Below are 16,403 nucleotides of genomic sequence, written 5' to 3' on the forward strand. Positions count from 1 at the left end.
GGAATATCAACTTCTTTGGAAGGTGGCAGGTGGGACTGAAAACAGCAGGGTGGGTGATAATCTGGATAAGAAGCACAGCCTCTGATAGTGAGGTGACTTCCTCATCCCCACTCCAGGAGAAGATGTGAGGTCTGTTGGTGGAGAAATTGAATGAAGGAGTCTGGACTTGGGAACCCTGATATAGAAGAGGAAGAGGGTGAGATGACGTAACGAAAATGGAGGATATTTCTAGACTCCAGAATGGAGTCTCTAAATACCATTACCACTAAAAAGAATCAGAGTTCCTTGGAGAAATGGCTGATCTCAGGTCTGGAGCAGGAATGTATATGATGAACTTGAAGTGTCTTGTCATACCAGAAAGCAAGTAAGCTATGAAAGACTACTGGGGTCATGTCAAAAGGTCTCAGGGGCTCATTCAGATAGGTTCTCACTGACCAAAGATGGGATAAAAATTTCAGTGAGCAATGCAACTCCAATGGGTTGAGATAATTCAAATATATTTAAATCTATGAGTTTAGAATTTGAAAAATCATTGATTAGTGTTGGAAGATGCAAGAGTCCAACTTGGTACTTTGAAAGTGGTAAATAAAAGGGAAAAAACCCCCCAAGCATTTATTTTGCTTTTCCTATATGAACTATACCTTAGGGTAACCAAATAGTTGATGAGAAAAGTCTCTCTTTATAGAATTATTTCAGCCAATAAATGAGAAAGAATTATAGAATTATCATATCATCATTTTGGAACCTCTGATGAATTACTAGATCTAGTCAGTAATCATTAATGGCCACTACAGTAACATAGCAGAGTGAGAGAGAATCAACTATTATATGTGCCTCCTGGTGGAAGTATATAGCACCACCTGTGAAATAATCTTGTCAAGAAAAGAAAATTGAATTGGAATCTGATTAAGCCTTTATATCAAACTGCCAGTTTACAGAAAGTACAAGGGACAGGAAATACATAGATAGTAAATAAAAAAAAAATACAAACTGTTAGAAACTCTTAAAAAATTGGACAAAAAACTTAGCTTCTTCAAAAAAAATTCAAAGGACAAAAAAGTGATGAGAAGAAACCTATGGATTACAAGAGACTTGAAAACATATTGACTATGTATAACTATGGACTTTAATTGGATTCTGATTAAAAGACACAACCATATAAAATTTATCTATTTTTATATTTAATATAGACATATCTAATAAACATAAATTTGAGGCAGTCACAAAAATTTGAACTCTGAATAATTAAGGAATGAGAAATCATTGTTCATTTTTCTTAAGATAGAAAAATGGTGTTGTGGTTATGTCAGAAAAGAGTCCCTTATTTTTTGGAGATACATTCTGAAGTATTTGTTGATGAAATCATATGATATTTTGGATTTGCCTCTACGTCACTGGAGTGAGAATTGGGGGAGTTGGTAGAATTAGGAAACAAATTTGGACATGAGTTGAAGATTATGGATCCTGGCTGTTGAGTATATGGGAATTTCTTATACTATTCTCTATATTTTTTGGTGTGTTTTAAATTTTTCATAATTGAAAATGAGACAGGAAGAAAACGGAGAGTGTAAGTGAAAGGTTTCCATACAGAATGGGGAGAGAGTTCCAGGCGCCTTTCCCACTCACCTAAATTGTCAGCCAGACTTGAGAAAAGCCTTTCATTTGGAGGCCCGCTAACACAAAGGCTGAGTGGTGATTCCATCACGGCATAATGAAGTGCCATAGGTTTCGAGTCACATCTATCCGGGTATGAAATTTTCAATCAACTTATTTAGTGGCTCACTCTTAGATACGAAGGAGGAGGAGGGGATCCCCAGACATTTGAGGAAACCCTTCAACATGAAACAAAAACAAACAACCCAACATCAGTGACACTCCAAGGAAACAGACAGTGGAACAGAATTATAAATAATTAAAATTGTAATTAATATCCATAGAAAGATGGAGGATAATGCAGGTGTGGATAAAGATTTAGAAAATAAGAAAGAGAATTGAAAATTAAAGATATGATTGCAGAGGTTAAAATGGTGGAATGTGAGCTGAAAGAAATACGTGGCAACCTGGTCACACTGTAGTCCTTATTTACGTGAAGGAGACTGAAACGCTCAGAAACAAGGGTGGTCACAGAACCGATGGAAGGGGATTGCACCTGGGTGAGGCCTGGCAGTGGGAGTTTTAAACTGATTTAAACTGCACATTAGAATCAGCCAGGAAGCTTTTAAAATTTTTTGAAATGTTCATAATGCCTGAGAATCATTTCCATCGGCCTTAACTTGAATGAGGTGGAAAGAAGCCTTGTTAGTTTTGAAAGTGCCCCAGGTGATCTTCTTGTGCAGCCTCGGTTGAGAACCACTGATCCAGGGTGAGCTTCTCAAAAGCAGAGCCCCTGCTTTATTTATTACTATATATCAGTGCTTTGCACGTAGTAAGCTTTTAGTAATTTTAGTGAAAATAATCGTCTCTGACGATGGCTCCACGTTTGAGGAGTAAAGGTGAAACCATGTGGCTTTCCCCAGTCCCCCATCCCTGCAACCATCTGAACAAATGGATGATTATACATCAGTTTTTAAAGAAAGAGGCCCATTTTTATTAGGTTACACATGAGAAGATGCCATAAACAACTGCCCCAATAATCTTTAACCTCTGTTCCCAGGGCAGAATGCCCTCGAGATCTGAGCCTTCTTCCTTAGGGTGGATGTGCTTAGCAGAAGAAGCTGCAGTAGTGACCCCTTTTGTGCTGAGCTGTGGTTCTTAATTGTGCGTGAGAATCACCTGTGAGGCCTGTTAAACGTGTCGATTCCTGGATGCCACAAGATTCTGATTTGCTAGATCTCAGGTGAGACACGGGGTGGGGGTGGTGCTATGTATTTAGTAGGGTGATATCAATGCATGTGGTCTGTTGATCACAATTTGAAAAAGCAAGATAAACATCACAGCATTTTCAGCCTGTGCCTGAGGTTTGATCTCCTCAGTCTTTTTGCTTTTATATTGTCATAAACGGAGACCTGCCTTTCAGCGGTCACTGTCTCACAATCTGATTTTGGAGCTTATTTTTAATTGGCTTATTAAATCCTAAGCCTAACTTTTTAGAAGCAAGGAACCTAATTTTACTGTTCTATCATATTTTGGTGAAGCAAAGTTCAGTAACATTAGGAACTTTATGAAAAAACAGAAGAAAAGGAAAAGGAAGTATTCATTGAAGGGGTCAAAATTTCATTTCTGCTTTTATGCACAGTAGTTCCCAAGACTAAGTATATTCACTGGTCTCATTATTCACGCTTAATCTTTTCCCTGTGATCCATAGTAATGACCACTTATACCACTGTTGGAAATAGTGGGAAAGTAATCCCAGTTCATTAGTGGCTGATTACTTTTCACCATGCCTCCCTGTACGGGGAGAAGAAGGATTTCTGTAAAGTTCAAGAAAATAGGTGAACATTGTGTATTTGAAGTCATGCTCTCCATATTTCTATATTTCATACATACTTCGTGGGTTCATATAAACAGAATTATGTAGAAACTTAACTTACTACAAGTTCATAGATAAAAATAATCTTACATGCCGTAGCCAAAGTATCTTTTCTGCCAGCCACCCTGATAGCATAGATTTGTTCATTTAAGATAACGTAGACCTTTGCATAAATTTTTAGAATCTAATCTATTTATAAAAAGAGGTACTTCTGCATAAAAATTTCTCCTAAGGTAATTTTTTCAAATTATTATTTTTAATATGTGGGTTTTAAGATATTTTATTGTAATTAGAAATGGCTAATGTTCTTATGTGGAGCCGCATTATTTCCCAGAGGAACATATGTCCAAATTTCTTATATGGCTTGTGAAAATGTAGGACTCAGTGCATGCATTTGTCCATCCATTCATTTTTCTGGCAGATATTCACTGAGCACTTTCTGTGCTCCAGGTACTCTGCTATGCTCTACAGATACAGCAGCAAACAAAACAGAAAAAAATAACTGCCCTCTTGGAGCTGACAACATAGCAGAAAATTGTATTTGGGATCATAAAAAGTGATCAGGTTAAAAAACGGGTAGGAAAAGGGACTGGAATTGTTTGGGGAAGGCAATGAAATTTTAGATTGAGTGGCCTGGAAATGACTCATTAAGAAGGTGACATTGAGTAGTTACTTGAGTGAAATGAAGGAGTGAGCCCTGGAGCTTCTAGGAGAACATTCTGAGCAAAGATAATGGCAAGTGCAAAGGTCCTGAGGTGGATATATCCTGATCTTTTTGAGAAACAGAGTGAATGGAGAGGGGAGAGTAGTAGGAGATGAAGTTAGAGTGGTAATAGAGTGTCTGGGAGTGAAATGCATGTCATATTAAAGACCTTGGTTTTTGCTCAAAGTGAGATTGGAAGCCATTGGCTGAGTTGGAGAAAGGGAGTGATGCAGTCTGACTCAGGGTCTTAACTGGATCCATCACTAGCTGCTGTGCTGAAAACAGACTGAAGGTGGACAAGGGTGGAAGCAGGGACAGTTAAGAAGATTTCACAGTAATCCAGGTACAGATGGTGTCTTGGTCAGACGCTTGTATATTTATGGAGGTGGAGAGAAGTGGTTGGATTGGGACATATTAGAGTGATGGAGATGAGAAGATTTGCTGATATAATTTTATTGTACATCCAAGTTATAAGCCAAGTACTTAATTCATAAATCAAGAAGTCATTCTTTCAACTAAAGAAAAGAAGGAGAGCTATATATGAAGCAGAAGATTTGAATCTAACATTTTTTTATACTATGAAAGATACTTTATCAAGGTAATTAAAATATTTGGTGATGAATAAGTAGCACTTATTGATATATATTTAGATTGTTTCATAAGATAACAAAAACATCAATCCTAGTATTGACTGAATTAATTTTTGTCTATTGTCAAGTATCTAGTTAAAAGCTTAATGTCTTACATCTTCTAACATTTGTAGTTAAAATATATTCTGAGGCTTATTTGTTGGAAACAGTCTATCCATTCATGGAAATTTGAAAAGACAGCAATATATATATATATATATATATATTTTTAGAGAAGAGCTGGTTGTATACATTTAAATGGAAGAAATATAGAAGCCACTTTTATTCACTGTAGCATTTAATCATGTGAAGAGCTAGATAATTTTTTCTGAGCTCTATCAGTAGAGGGCAGCAAAGTTTCAAGTAGTGTGTTTTCAGGTTCCTGGAAAGCTTTGCTAAGGAAAATTTCCTTTTTTTGGTTGCTCTCAAGAAGTTTGTTCTGGCTTGCCTTTTAATGAAGTGCTTTGGTAATATATAGGAAGTTGCTTAAAAATCCTGCAGCTTTGGTTCAGATATTTCGTCAACGATTCCCTTAGGGGCTATAGATGCGTTCTTAATGAGAACATGTATTTTTTTCTTTCTGTAATTTAGGGAGTACCAGGGCCTGGAAAATATGACATTAAAAGTCAATTTCAGAAGACTGAAAGTATGACATCAAATGTAAATGATCCATCACCTGCTTTTCTTTCTCAATCCCAGGTAATGTTCTATAGTTCTTATCATACGTAGAATATAATAGGTATAATGTGAAGCCAGCAACCAATCCAGTAGTGTTTGGGGAGATGTTAAAAAGAAAAGTGATATTTAAGCAAATTGGAAACAGACGTGGCCTAGGCAAATCATATTGCTGAAAAATGTGGATGAAATGAAATGAAATAAGATTACAATATTAACAATAATATGCAATATAAATATTTGAATTGAAACCATCTGTTAAACATTTTCTGTTAAGCAAATTTGCATATGTGAAAGTTCCGTTTAGCTTATAAGAGATTTTAGTCTGAGTTTTTAAATCTATTTTGCCAGTGAATGTGTGGAGCGTTTACGTGAAATCTGTGAGGACATGGCTGTCTTTCTGAGAATGTTCTGAAAGCTCCCTGTGGAGCCTGGTCATGGGTTATGTCTACAACTGCCACTGGGGCCCTTATTAGTGATGCAAGAGTCTGTTTCACAGTCACCATTTCAAATTCTCTAAGATATATACTAGGGGACTTGAAACTATCTAAGATATTTCTAGAGCAAGAAAATTATAATACTTTACAACGTGGCAGCCTCTAGATCAAAGTAGTTACGATATTTATCCAACTATGTACAGCTATGATTATCTTTTTTAACTTGGAAGGTTATTAACCTTCAAATGACTACGGGTGACTACTTTGGTTTCATCGTACTTAGGAAGCATCTCCTTGGAGACAGGTAAATAGATTGCAGGTATATTTTGGAGATATAATTAACATGACTTTTTAATGGGTTAGACGTTGTGTTGAGGGACTAGGAAGAATCCAGAATGAATACCAGGTTTCTTCCTTGAGCCACTTGATGGTACTTAAGGTGCTACACAAAACGGATTCGTGGGAACAGGATTTGGGTTTGTATGCCCTTGATTATTAAAAATACAATTTTTACAACTAGAACTCTCAATTTTTATGCTATTTCTGTTCACCTGATTTATAGTCCTAATTTGACATCAGTTGGAACCAATTATAATATTTGAAATATATTTTCAGAAATGGAAAATAATGTGATATCAGTTTTGTTTAAGGGGATGATGAAGAAAATAATAACGGTTCTGGGGTGAAAGATATGGAGGAGTTAAAACCAACAGGACTGCTCGCTATAGGTAGTGAGTGTTTAGATGAATATGAACGGATATGTTAAAGACTATGATGGAAAAAGCAATAATATGATTAACAGGGTGGACTTAAAACACATAATTTTTGGTTTATAGGAATAAAGACAGGTTATGTTTCTGGGATACTTATTTTATTTATTGATTTAAGGAATTGTCTGTTATTTTATCTAAATGCATTGAATTTCCTTATGTCTTCAACCATGAATTTTTAAAACATAAGATTTCCTTTATAACAATGGTTCCCTGCTGTTGCTGCACATTAGAAATGTCTGGGGAATTTTAATACATTCTGATACCCAGGTGTCTTCTTCCTTGTCTTCCAGGGATTGATTCAATTGGTCCAAAATAGGGGCCAAGTATCAGTATTTTTTCTTAACTCCTCAGGTAATTCTATACACAGCCAAGGTTGAGTATTATAATTTTTAAAATATTGTACTCAGCATCTAAATAAGAAGATAGTATCTAGGAGAAAAATTGTGAGAGTCCTTTTTGGCACTTCCAGTAATAAATTGTTTTTGGTAGTGTTAAGATTTACCTACTTTCTAAACTGCAAAAGGGCATGTATAACATACTAACTTTTGTATAAGAAAGGAGGGAAAATAAGGAAACATATACATAACCACTTATCTTTGTATAAACACATTAAGGATAAACCAGAAAACAATAAAGTTGGTTACCTGCAGGGCTGGTGAGGAGAGATGCAGTGGAAGCTCTAATATGCTGCAGTTCATTTCTGCTGGCCTGCGAGAGCCAATTTTTAATTTTTCCAGTTTTGCATGTTGGCTGACGTTATGATGGTAGTGTGAAATTAGCCACCATCATGGTGTATTTATATCACAGAAATCAGCAAATATTATAAATTTGGACTTTTCACCTCAGTGGTGCAGCATCCATGGAGTGGAAGGGAAATGAGAGAAACATTTCTTTGAGTATACTTTTTAAAATATGTATTTGTCTTTTGGAAGCATATCAATGTTCTATATATTCAAATACAAAAATAAAAATAAATCAATAAGAATGGGAAGGGTTTTAAAAAAAACCCTAAAACTGAAAGCAAATGGAAACAAATGAACCATTGTATTCCAAATGAATATTCTTAACCACAGTGAGGGAGAAGAAAAGAATGATCCAGGCATCCACAGTGTTTGACTAGGTCGATCTTGAATAGGATGGAGAGAGTGATAGTGAGGGCAAGAATTGCAAATAAATTCTGAATGTTTTTCAGTGGGTTGGTTTATTGTAATGGTATGGGTGAAACGATCATGAAACTATATCAGATGTACTACAAGGTTGGGCAAAAAAGTCAATAGTGTGAGCCAGGGTTTTCACTGTGGAAGAAGATACTACACATATGATTGGAGGAGGTGAGAAAGGACCCCGTATTTGAATTGAATTTGAATTGAAAGTTTTGACGTGAATTATCATGATTTCTAATATATATAAATGTATATATTTATATATGCATATATATGCACATATATGTATATATGTATGTGTGTCTCTACGTATATGTGTGTGTGTATGTATAGATATAGATATATAGGTATATATCCTAGCTCTGTCTGCTAAATGAGCCAAGGAGCAGGGACTGGGAAGAGTATGTGGAAGATGAACCTGTAACATCTTGTTGTGTGAGAAAGTAAGAAAAGTCTCAAAAAAAAAGATGAGACATATCATAGGGTTGTATGAACCAACTTAAGAGGCTCCTTACTGGTAACAAAAGCAAAGTAGTTAATTATAAATCATTAAAACTGGCATTCATGAGTCCATATGGATAAATAGATGGATAGGTCATGAAGTAAATAATTGAGGATGAAGGGAGGGCTCTTGCTTACAGTATAATGCAGAGTGCTTACTGATAAACATAGAGAAAGTGTTGGATTCGATCAAAATTAAAATCTCTCATGAGGTCCAGAGGACATCATGTGTCTCCAGATATGATACACTGAGAAAGCCACAACATCACTTACTTAGTATTCTGTCCTGAAATGCGTAACCTGAATGTAATCATAAGGAAGCATCAGAGAAGCCCCAACTACGGAAGGTTCTATTATACAAAAGAGGGGTGCTATATTCTTCCAAAGTCACGAAACACAAAGGAAGGCTGTGGAAATGCTCCTCATTGAAGGAGGCTAAAAGCAATATCCGACCCTAGACGAGATTATGTACTGGAGGGGAAATATGCAGCAGAGGCATTATTAGATCAGCTGACAGATTTGGTATATGAATGGTGGATTAGATAAAAGTATTATATCATTGATACACTTCCTGGAGTTGATAACTGTACTGTGGATATGTAAGAAAATATCCCTATTTTTAGCAAATGCATACCGAAGTATTTAGGGGTAAAGGACCATGATGTATGCAACTTTCCATTAACTGGTTCTATATGTGTGTGTGTGTGTGTGTGTGTGTGTATGTGTGTGTATAGAGAGAGACAGAGAGAGGGAGGGACAAACATATAAACAGAGAGAAAGGGAGAGACAGAGACAGAGGGGAGACAAGAGAAACAAATGATGTAACATGTTAACAATAGGTGAATCTGGGGAAACATTCTACAGGCATTGTCTGTATTATTTTTATTCATCCAACTTTGCTGTAAATTTCAAATTAATTCCAAATAAAAAGTTAAAAAATAAGATTATACAATGCTATATTTATGAGTCCATAGTTATACATATAGATACATATATATTTAATATTAATAAGTTAAATATTGTAAGTTTACAACTAAACTTAGTATTGTAAGTTTAAAATATAATAAGCTTAATACTATAAATTAAATTTGATTTAAATACCACTTGAATCTAAGATTTTTTCTTAAAGTATTAAATGATACTGTTGAGGTAATTAAATATGTATGTTGAGGAACTTTGTCAATTTGTGTAATTTTATTACATAGAAGAAACCATGTTAAATCATGTATTTTTTTTATTTATTATCTTAACCTGCAGAATATTTTAAATTTGGAGATTATCCATACACTGTCATCTAGAATCTTCTATTGAGATAATTTCCTTTGAAAAGTCTATCTGGCTTACTAAAGTACATAGTGCATTACTGTATTAATATACAGATGATTTTACTAAAAGCCATATATTTTACATTTTGATAGGTACAAGATCTTAATTCATCTACATTTTCTACACTCCATTAAGAAATAAATTAAACTCCAGATGTTATATTTCTAAGAAGGCAGCTTTTAACTCGCGAAGTATCAAAATGTACGATATTTTCTCACTGGCGTATTTTCCCCGTTCTTCATTAGAGATTTGTACCTATCAAATCAATCACTCCAGCTCCTGGCACTTATGATGAATCTCGAACTGCTTTCGAGTCCTTGAAGAAAATACCAGGAGTGAAAAATACCCCATTTGGTCAAAGTGCTGCTCGATTCACACAGAATTCTAGGATAGAAGAAATGCCAGGTTAGCAATTAATCCATGTATTTCTTTTTTTTCCCCAAAGGTTGTCCCTGAGCTAACATCTGTTGCCAATCTTTTTTTTTTTTTTTTTTTCTTTTCTTCTTCTCCCCAAAGCCTCCCAGTACATAGTTATGTCCTTCTGGCTCTGCTATGTGGAATGCAGCCTCAGCACGGCCCGACGAGCGGTGCCATGTCCATGCCCAGGATCCAAACTGGGAAACTGGGCTGCCGAAGCGGAGCACGCTAACTTAACCACTCAGCCACAGGGCCGGCCCGATCCATATATTTCTACTCTTTGGCTTTATGTAACCTAATATTCTTAACAAGGTGGATACACCAGAAAGTACTTTGTTTTTGTTCTATGGTTCATGTTGTCATTTTAAGTCAACTTTTGTTTTGAGCATGCAGATAAATAAAAATAACCTACAATTTTAGTAAGATTTCAATTTAACGTCACATATCGTAACTATAACTTTCTATTGTTTACCTTTATTCAGTAAATTTCCTACTTTTCTCTTAGATGAGCATATATAATATATCAACTATATGGTCACTACCAGTAACATAACTTGTGACACTCAGTTTTGTTAAAATTTTGTTTTGGGGACGTCCAATCACATATTCTAGTATTCTCAGTGGGTATTCTAGTATACCGAGCTAAGAATATAGCACAGAAATAACTTACATAATTGCTAACACAGTTCTGTTTAGCTGCATAACAAGCTTAGTGGCTTACAAAAACAGACTTCTGTATTCTATCTCATTATTTGTGGGGTGGCTAGAAGGCAGAGCTCAGGGGGGACTGTCATTCAGGGTGCATGCACAGCTCCAGCAGTGCTGCACCAGGGTAGTTGGTCTTTTAACATGGTAGCTCAGGGCTCCACAAGACCTGGCAGGATGCTGAAAGGTTTCTTATGGCCTAACCTCAGAAATCCCAGGACATCACTTTTGCCACATTCTGTTAGTCAATCAAGTCACTCAGGGCGGCACATATTGAACAGAAGAACATGAAGCTTTATCTCTCAATGACACTGGTAGCAAAGAATTTGTGGCCATCTTTAATCTACTATAGACTACCCTCTGGCCAGAAAATTTTCCTATATGCCTTCTCAAGGCCTCCAAAGTCTTATGCAATTATGGTATTATCTTGAAGTCCACGATCTTGTTATCTAAGTCTAGTATAGGTGTAGGTGAGAGTTCTCGGGCGTGGTACTTCAACATCAGCTTCTTGAGTTTGACTCCTCTCTATTGGCAGAGCTGTGAACTAAAGATACCAAAGTTATCTGCTCTACACATCCAACACACAATGGAGGGAGAGAGAAAAGACATACTAGGGACCCTTGTTCAGAAAAGAGGAAAACTGGAGGCCCATAGCAATCACAGGCCTACAGCAATTCTGAAATACAACTGGGCGTGTGTTGCCATTTCCTTGATTAGGGCCCAGTTGGGCTCCCTGGGAATGAGTTTCCATGGTCCTTTGTTCTACTTTTGGTCTCTTGGTTCCATCCTTTGAATCATCTTTCCTTTTCTATAAGAAATAGGCTTTGTTTGCAGTGGGAGCTTTCTCAGCCTGCTTCCTGCCCATAGAGTCTATAGTGGGAGTCTACAAGCCTCTTTTCATTTTGCACTGTTGTCCTTTTCATTCTAAGTTGGTACAATTCCTTATAAAAACTTTATAGATTTCTTACTGTATGAATTTATAATCGAATACACTGGACAAAAGCCACACTTAATTAGACTTCTTAGAAAAACCCTTGTCTATTTTGGGTCACCTTTGGTGCTGCTGTGTTTCAATACTCTTAGATTCTTAGGAGCACTGTTGTCTAGCCAAGTGGGTCTATGACGTATGGCCTTGAAATTCTTAGAGCCCCTTTTCTTTAACTGACAGATTCTATGAGGTACCATCTTAAACCTTTCTGAGTCTTAACAAAGGTCTTAGAGCGAAACCCTGGATTTGGTCTGTGCCCTCAGGCCATTTCTCACTTTGAGAGCTTTTTGCTGTATGGAGAGACTGGGGATGAAAAACGGTTTTACTTTCAAACCCAGAAAATCTTGATTCCTTTTTATTTTCTATAAATTTTTCTTGAAAACTGAACAGCTCCTCTATTTCCCATCCATGCCTTCTCTAACTCAGCTAAAAAACAATTAGTTGGCACTTTTGATGTTCAGCCTAGATATTTCCTTAGCTAGAACCCACTAATTTATTTAGGTATTTTCTTCATTATCCCAAGCATTGGTTTTGCTAAAATTTCTGCTGTTGCATACTACAAGTTATCTTCTTTCATGACTGATCTTTAAGGCATCACCAACTATCTCCTCAAGGCCCTTTCTCTAAGTGTTGAGTTGTTTCAGCTTCTGCCCCACTGCCTGATCCCAAATCATTGCTACAAGTTTTGGTATAGTAACTTGTTATCGTAATATTGTACTCCTGGTGCAAAATTATTTACTGCTCATGCCATTGAGAGGTTCAGTCTTCTCTCCTTCAATCTTGGCTAGTGTGGTGGTTTTCGTGACCAATAGTGTCAAGTGGAGCTGATATGTAACACTTCTCAGTCAAAGTCATAAGCTTTACAGTGTACACCTGAGCCTGTTGAAACACTTGGTCTTGGAGGCCCGAGCCTCTGTGTAGAAGTTTGACTATTCTAAGACTGCCGTTCTGGAGAGGTAATTAAGAGGTGTTTGGCACTATCCGAGATGAGCCATTCCCCGCAGTGTTTACCATGAATCTGAAATCCAAATTATTTATAAATATGAATTTATTGAGTGACCCACTTGCCTTAAGATTTGGTCTTGTTTTCAGTTTGATAGTCCAATGTATTACAAATAAAGTGTTATAAATTCCCCAAAGGTTAGTTTATTTGTGAAGGATAAATTTCAATTATGATGACCTCTAAAATCATAATCCTCAATCTGACATATGTTAAGAATTAGTGAGAATGGTCTTCATGGAATTTTCTTTTCTTTTCTTGTAGACATTAGGGTATTGTAATGAATTGGACTCATCAATCAGTCATAGAACAGATTTGACCACCTAATATATGGCTCAGAGCTGTTACAGGTTACTGTTAGAAGGCATCCCTAAACTATCTAGTTCTGGGGTTCCTGGGAATTTATACACATAGTAACTGAAAAATGAATATAAAAAACCTCTAATGTGAATGAATTATATGATGGCTTTTCAAATAGAATCTTAACGAAGTAGTACATGAGATGTACACACCTTGAGGTCCCTATATTTAAGTACTTAAGCTCACCTGTAATGTGTTGTGTTGTCCGCTCATGCTAAAAGAGAGACATCTGAGATACTTATCTTTTAAGTACCTTAACGGATGGTTCAAATAGTTTTCATTGTGCTTTCTATTTACCTTTTTTGTAAACTTTATCAGTGGAGGAATGTTGGAAGATGTCAGGAATAAAACGTATCAGCATTTAGGTTTTCTGAGAGTTAGTACAACAGAATTTTTAGCAGAGAAGGGGAACAGACTTTAGAACTGGAATGTTGGAAAAATTGGAGTTTGTGGGCAGCTTCTTTGAGAAACACTTTATATGTGTCAGGAGTACAGAGGATTTGATAATATAGAATGACTTGATCCCTTTTAATCCGGGAAGAAACTAAAATATCATCTAGCCTCTTGCTACAAAAAAGTGCCCATTTGTCAACTGTTTCCTGCCTATTGTGAGAAGGGAGATGCAGCAGAATGTAAATCAACACCTTCCTTCTTAGAGAAAGACTAGTTACACACTGCTTAGAGAAATAGTCCATTTACATTTAGTTGTAAGCTCCTTCTCTTGTAGGTTGTTTTTGGACAGGCAGCAGTCCACAGGCCACATTTTGAGTAGCACTCATTTAGTCAATGGCTGTTATCTTCAGACAAGGAACTTGGGGTCCAGAAAAACAAATGAGGTTTAAGTGACGTTCTATACCTATTTAGTTGCAGAGTTAATTTAGTATATTATAGAAAACACGAGTACAACCACGTCAAGGGTGCTTTCAAGTATATCATATTGCATTTTATGGATATTGCTGCTCACTGGAACTGATTTATTTTAAAATACTGAATTATAAGACATGTACGAATATTTGTTTCAAATATTTGAATGTCTTGATAACAACTTTTTTCAATTGCATAGGAAGTTGTATTATTTTGAATGAAAAAAGAGAAACATTATTCACTCAGATTGCAACTGTAGAAAATATTTCTGGTTATAAATGTGACTAAAAGGTAAAAGATAAAAACTAAAATAACTGCTATGATAGGAAGATTAGATGATAGGTGATTGTTTTTTTCAAATTGATTTTTAATGTTGCTACATCAACTTTTCAATACTTTTTGGCATCAAGAATTCCCCTTCTTACATTCTTGCCAGCAATATATAAGAATTTCTTTAAAAAAATACTCAACTTAAAATTACTCATTTTTAAAGAATTAAAAACATGTTTGTTTTCACATACGACATTCTCATAATTTTAGGTCCTGGGTTTTATAATCTGAACAATACTATAATTGACAACTTGAGCAATACCTGCTTGAAGAAACAAAAGAAAGGTGCATTTGGTTCTTCTGTTCCTCGGACTTTGTTCCTGGTTCAAGAAGAAGATTTTACTACTCCCGGGCCTGCTGATTATCAGGTAATCTGTGAATACCAAAATTATATTCTTTATATCTAGTACTAAGACTTTAGAGTTTTTAAAAAAATTACATGTGATATGTATACCTCATTATTATAAGCCATACTCTTATTAAAAATTTTTATTTTATACATTTTTTTTTGGTGAGGAAGATTGGCCATTAGCTAACATCTGTTGCCAATCTTCCTCTTTTTGCTTGAGGAAGATTGTCGCTGAGCTAACATCTGTGCCCATCTTCCTCTGTTTTGTATGTGGGATGCTGCCAGAGCATGGCTTGATGAGTGGTGTGTAGGTCCATGCCCAGGTTCCGAATCTGTGAACCCCAGGCTGCTGAAGCAGAGTGCACAAACTTAACCACTATGCCACCAGGCTAGCCCCTTAAAATTTTTATATATGATAACTATGGCATAAGAATAAAAACTAATTTGGTTCACAGCTATGCTTGTAATTTATTTTTTTTAAATGGATCTTATTCTTTATTTCTTTGAGGGTTTCATTTGTACTTCTTTAAAAACTTATCTTCATTTTAAGATTGCTCCACTATTTTCTGAGAGTAAGTTTAGGTCTTCTTTAAATTAGGTCTACTTTAAATGCTGTTTATGGTTTTATAATTTTTGTGTAGAAGTCTTACACATCTTTATTAGTTTTATTCCTTGGTGTTTGATTTTTTTAAAATTCTATTGTAAATGGCATCTTTTACATATTTTTATGTGTTAGCTTTCTGTTATTGGTATGAAGAAATGTAACAGTCTTTGTTAAAGATTTGCTTTATCAATGATCCATTATTGCTAAATTAAATGATTAATTGCTTGCTAATTATTCTTGCTAAATTAAATGATTAATTCTACTGATTTATTATTAGTTTTTAAAAATTTCCGTCAAGCACAATTATGCTGTCTGTGAATGACAGTTTCTTTTTTTTCCAATCATTTCATCTTTTGTATATATATTTTTGCCTTATTGAAATTCTGCATCCCAGAACAAAGCTCAAAGATATGCAAAGGAATTAAAAAATATCCAGCACTCTACAAGGTAAAATTCACAGAGTGTGGCATTCAATAAAAAATTACTAGGTATACAAAGAAGCGGGAAAATGCAACCCAGAAAAAGAGAAAAAAAGTCAATAGTAAGAGACCCATAAATTACACAGATAATAGAATTAGCATAAAAGGAAATTAAACAATTACTATAACTATATTCCATACATTCAAGAAGGTAGAAGAAATGTTGATCATATTAAGTAGAGAAATGGTACAAATAAAAAGACACAAATTCAAGTTCTGGAGATGGCAAATATAACATTTGAAAAAAGTACACTGTTTGCAATTAACAGCATATTAGACAGTTCAGAAGAAAAGATTAGTAAACCTGAGACAGTAATAGAAACTGTCTAAAATGAAACAGTGAGAAGAAGGACAAAAAAAGTTAATAAAGTATCAGTGAACTATGGGACAAATTAAAGTGGCCTAATATAGGTGTAATTGGAATCCTTGAAGGCAAAGAAAGAGCAAGGGAGCATATAAAATGCTTTAAGAAATAGTGACTGAAACTTTCCAGACTTTGATGAGAACTGGAAACCCATATAACCATGAAGCTCAACAAATCCACAACACACGAGACATCAAGGAAACTATGCCAAGGCACATTATAATCAAATTGACTAAAATGGTAAAAAAGAAAAAAATTCTTAAAAGC

The 16,403-nt window shown here is 35.4% G+C and overlaps 1 protein-coding gene across 1 annotated transcript in view; it reads left to right on the forward strand.

Moving 5' to 3' along the window:
• The window catches only part of STPG2 (sperm tail PG-rich repeat containing 2), a 298,151-nt gene that overhangs the window by 119,522 nt on the left and 162,226 nt on the right, over positions 1–16,403 (forward strand). Inside the window, exons 6-7 of the mRNA XM_046655746.1 lie at positions 9,922–10,081; positions 14,551–14,708. Coding sequence (XP_046511702.1) covers positions 9,922–10,081; positions 14,551–14,708 — 318 coding nt within the window. The remainder of the gene's footprint in view (positions 1–9,921; positions 10,082–14,550; positions 14,709–16,403) is intronic.

The sequence above is a fragment of the Equus quagga genome, chromosome 3 (genome assembly GCF_021613505.1).
Source record: "Equus quagga isolate Etosha38 chromosome 3, UCLA_HA_Equagga_1.0, whole genome shotgun sequence".
NCBI lineage: Eukaryota > Metazoa > Chordata > Mammalia > Perissodactyla > Equidae > Equus > Equus quagga.